Source organism: Alligator sinensis, unplaced genomic scaffold (assembly GCF_000455745.1).
Source record: "Alligator sinensis unplaced genomic scaffold, ASM45574v1 scaffold301_1, whole genome shotgun sequence".
Taxonomy (NCBI): Eukaryota; Metazoa; Chordata; order Crocodylia; family Alligatoridae; genus Alligator; species Alligator sinensis.
The window spans coordinates 1,565,622-1,570,325 of NW_005842035.1; the positions used below are offsets into that span (position 1 = coordinate 1,565,622).

Sequence of the window (4,704 nt, forward strand, 5' to 3'; positions counted from 1 at the left end):
TGGCAGGGCCCCAGGGCCGGGCGACTCGCGCGGGGAATGCAGACCGGCCACGCGTGCCATAAAAACGGCCAGCCAGCTGCAGAAAAGAGCTGGCCTGCTATGAAGGCGGAACGGCTCCGGAGCTGGTTTCTCTCCAGCTCTCGTTTGAAGGTGTAGCGTCCCCTGCTTCCTCTGCCCCGAGCCGGGTGAGGACAGACCCACAACCCTGCTCCAGCGCCTCGTCCTGGGGCTGCCTGCCGATGGGGCTTTGTTTCTCAGTCCGCAGGTGTCGGCCACCGCCGTGCCCCTCGCAGCTGGCTGGCAAGCGCGGCTGGGCCTGGGCTCGGCTCCTGACGCGGTGCCCGCCTGGGGGAACGGAGCAGAGGATGTTCCCGAAGAAGCAGAGGCAGGCGGCAGGCGCAGACACGGAGCCGTCAGGCAGCCGTAAGCGGGGCCGGCAGGATGCGGAGGTGGCACCAGGAGTGGAGAGCCTGTCGGAGGCGGTGAAGCAGGCGCGGCGCAGAGCAGCCCTGTCCGTGCGCGAGTTCAAGTTCAACAAGAAGAGGGTGCGGCTGCTGTCCCAGGAGTCCCACTTGCAGGACGGGGCCCTCGGCATCCTGTACTGGATGTCCCGGGACCAGCGCGTGCAAGGTGACGCACCCGCGGGGACAAGGGGAGGGCAGAGCCGTGACCCCACCTTCCCCTCGGAGGCAAACCCAGATCTTGCCTGCTGGGGGTTGCAAAACAGGCCCTGGCTCCATGACCCGGCTGCTGCTTTGGAGTCTGGTGGGCAGAGCAGGGCTGACGGGGGATTTTGCTCTGCTGTTGCTGAGCCCTGCATATGCAGGGCCAGCATTATTGCCCTTTTCCAGATGGGAAAACTGAGGCATGGGGCTGGTCATCCCCCCCCCCCCCCCCCCCCCTCCCCCCCCCGGCGCGACAGGGGTTCACCCCCCCCCCCCAACCTCCTGCCACTCAAGGTCAAGACCCTGAGTCTGCTGGCAGGAGCTGGGGGACGAGGTATGGGGCACGGGTGCATTTAACTCGTTGCGGGCTGTCTCCCTCCAGATAACTGGGCCTTCCTGTACGCCCAGCGCCTGGCCCTGAAGCAGCAGCTCCCTCTGCACGTCTGCTTCTGCCTGGTGCCCAAGTTCCTGGACGCTACCATCCGCCACTTCGGCTTCCTGCTAAAAGGCCTGCAGGAGGTGGCCGAGGTACGGGTCCCGGGAGACGGCTCGGAGCTGGCAGGGCGCACCCCCTGGGAAAGGGATCGCCCACCCGGAGGGGCTGACACGAAGCCTTGTCCCCCTATTGCAGGAGTGCGGGGAGCTGGGCATCCCCTTCCACCTGCTCCAGGGCTACGCCAAGGACGTGCTGCCAGCCTTCGTGACGAGGCACGGCATCGGTGGGGTGGTCACCGACTTCTCCCCGCTCCGCGTCCCCTTGCAGTGGGTGGAAGACGTCAAGGAGAGGCTCCCGCAGGGTGTGCCGCTGGTACAGGTGTGTCCTGGTCCCGGGGGACGTGAGCAGCACTGGGGGGGGTCTGAACAGAGGGAACCACCCTGGACTGGCACATGGGCTGCAGGCAGGGCTCCTTGGAGAGCTGTCAGGTTGTCGGGGGCTTTATGTACAGTAGCAGGTCCGGATCCATAACAAGGGCCAGGGGCAGGAGGGAAATGCAGGGAACCAGCCCCTTTTCCAGGAGCCGGGTGCTGCTGTGCTCCTGGAAAAGCCGCTGCGGAGGGGAGCTGAGCCCAGGCAGCGGGGGGACCTGTGGCACGGGCTGCGGGGATGGAGCTAGTGCTTGCTATTGCATGGAAGGATTTGGAGCACCAAGAAGCAGGTGCAAGGACGAGTGGGACGTGGGCAGTGCAATGTGGAGGGGCTTTTGTCCTGGTTCTTAGGAAGCAGGTGAGCTCCGGAGATGGTTGTACGCCCCAAACCTCCATCCACCTGGATCCCACAGCTCCCTCCGCCCCCCCCAGACAGCTCGGTTACCCTTCCGGCTCCCCCGTTCTGTTTAGCGGGCAGCTGCCAGCTCCTTTCCCATCTCTGCCCCGCTCCCAGGTGGACGCTCACAACATCGTTCCCTGCTGGGTGGCCTCCAACAAGCAGGAGTACGGCGCCAGGACCATCCGGCCGAAGATCCATGCCCAGCTCCCCGAGTTCCTCACGGAGTTCCCCCCTATCATCCAGCACCCGTTCCCCGCCGCGGCCCCTGCGCAGGTAGGAGCCCCACGGGATTCCTCGGGGGCGCGGATCGGGAGTCCTGGGAGGGAGACGTCGGGTGCGAAGTGGCATAGACTGGCTAAGCACCAGCACAGCCAGGGATGGTGTGGGCCTGACCCTACCCAGCCCAGTGTCTCTCACTGCATAGCACATGGCCCTGGAGACACTGAGCTTCACCGAGGCCAGCAGGAGTGCAAACCATCTCTGTTTCCCAACGGGAGGCGACACTGAAGCATGCCAGGGGGTCAGTGGCTCAGGTCGCATCCAAATAGCAGCAGAGCTGGGAGCCAAACCCAGGTCTCATGTCTCCCAGGACGCTGGTATTGCAGGCCCTGGCTCTGTAACCCAAAGCAGACAGAAGAGCTACTGGGGGCAGACAGAGCAAGGCCTGGCTGGCTGGAACCACCCCCACCAGCTGTAGCAGCCTGTCCTGAGATGCGCTGGAATTTATTTTTTAAGGAAAACTTTTCATGTCAAATCAGCCAAATCCATTCCAAATCCGTGAGTCATTCAAGAAGCATGTGTGGCCCTGCTGCCAGCAAGCATCCTCCCCCCATGCCTGGGGCTTCACATGCTTCCAAATCTATTGGCAGGCATCCTACGTGCTTGGAGGTTGGGGGTTCAGATGCCCTGAGTTTTGCTTGCCCTCAGCCATACGGCTGCAGGAGCAAGCTAGGGAGGAATCTCCCATTTCCATAAAGTCGGTGTATAGCCATGATCTTCCCACGGGAAGTGGGAGGCTAACTGTGCATTACTTCGGTCACGGTACTGCTCCCTGCCACATTCGTGGTCTTCCCCAGCCAGTGGGAAAACCACCTTGGTGGTCCTGATACTTCCCCTGCCCTGCCAGCTAAGTATTGTAATCGCCTGCAGTTGCCCCCCCTGCCCTTGTCCCTGCAGCCCATAGACTGGGACGCCTGCTACGCCGGCCTGGAGGTGGACCGCACGGTACCGGAGGTGAAGTGGGCGACGCCGGGGACAGCCGCGGGTCTGGCGGTGCTGCAGGCATTCGTTGCCCGGCGGCTGCCGGGGTACAGCGAGTACCGCAACAACCCCAACAAGGCCGCGCTCAGCAACCTCTCGCCCTGGTTCCACTTCGGTGAGAAGCCCCAGGGCGGTCGACTTGAACCTGGGTGGTTTTAGAGCTGCGGGTGGGACTGGATAGGGCTGGGAGCTGTCTCCTCCCAGTCCAGGAGCTTCCCCGGGGGAGCTGCAGCTGCCAGCTGATCAGGTGGTGAGTTGGGCTGAGGTCAGGACAGGCACCATCCTGCACAAGACGGGGGCACTGGAGGGCCTGGCATTGCTCCCATACCCAGCCCAGGCCGGTACCCCCCTCCCCTTTGATCCCAGGACCAGAGGCCTCATGCCCATGCCCTCCTCTCTGGTGCAGGCCAGGTGTCCGTGCAGCGCGCTGTCCTGGAGGTGCAGAAGTCCCGCGACCGCCACCGGGAGTCTGTCAACAGCTTCGTGGAGGAGGCCGTGATCCGACGAGAGCTGGCGGACAACTTCTGCTTCTACAACAAAAGCTACGACCAGCTGGAAGGTACCGCGGGAGCCAGGCCAGATGGGGGCCGGGGCACGGGCCGAGCATCCCACCATGCCCACGGCCTGGAGGAGCAGGGGCAACACTGGGTGCGCCTTGGGAAGGGAAAGGGTCCGGAGCGGTGCTGAGCCTTGGGGGAGAGCGGTATCTCCTGCAGGAGGGGCCGTCTGCTGGCCCCAGGGGCACAGGCGCTTTCCTGGAAGCGGTGCTGGCTGAGTCCATGCTCTGAAAACACCTGGACCCTGGGCTTTGGAGAGCTCTGACTCGCTCCCTGCCGCGGGGTCCATGTAGCCGGGCTTCAACTGCTCTCGCCCTGGGCTCTGCTTTCTCCTGCTGGAGGGTGAGCCCTAGCAAGGGTTATCGCAGCATTGCTCGGGGCACGTGGGTGTCCAGAGTCCTCCTCGGGGTAGGTCTGAGATGTGCTGGCACGGTTTGGGGCAAAGGGGAGCTTGCCACTGCCTGCTGGTACAGCTCAAGGCCCTGGAGCTGGCTGCCAACCCCCAGCCTGGGTGAGTCCCGCTGCGCCACGTGCTCCGTCGCTTACCTGGGCTTGGCCCTTGTCTTCGAAGGTGCACATGACTGGGCCAGAGACACGCTGATACTCCACGCCAGAGACAAGCGGGAGTATCTCTATGACCTGCAGCAGCTGGAGGAGGGGAAGACGCACGACCAGCTCTGGAACGCGGCCCAGGTACCGGCCTGCTCCAGCCGCCTGCGCCCCGCTCTCGGAGCTGCGCCACCTCGTGCCCCCCTCTGCCCTTCCCGGTGTGTCTGCACCCAGCATGTGTCTACACCCAGAGCCCATGTCCCAGTGGGCCCTGCAACACAGAGCTGGGGATCACAGTATCACTGAGCCTGGTCTGAGAGGGTCTGTGGTGCCCGTGGGCAGCACGATTGGTGGGTTTGGTTCAAAGAGCCTGTTCTTTGGGTACAGACATGGCACATCCCTCACC

General features: G+C 64.1%; 1 protein-coding gene across 1 annotated transcript in view; it reads left to right on the forward strand.

The window, feature by feature from the left end:
- The window catches only part of LOC102380891 (deoxyribodipyrimidine photo-lyase-like), a 7,138-nt gene that overhangs the window by 1,471 nt on the left and 963 nt on the right, over positions 1-4,704 (forward strand). The window contains exons 2-8 of the mRNA XM_025202748.1: positions 259-630; positions 1,048-1,193; positions 1,297-1,479; positions 2,047-2,205; positions 3,109-3,307; positions 3,599-3,751; positions 4,321-4,442. Of these exons, the coding sequence (XP_025058533.1) occupies positions 366-630; positions 1,048-1,193; positions 1,297-1,479; positions 2,047-2,205; positions 3,109-3,307; positions 3,599-3,751; positions 4,321-4,442 (1,227 nt within the window). The 5' untranslated portion in view covers positions 259-365. The remainder of the gene's footprint in view (positions 1-258; positions 631-1,047; positions 1,194-1,296; positions 1,480-2,046; positions 2,206-3,108; positions 3,308-3,598; positions 3,752-4,320; positions 4,443-4,704) is intronic.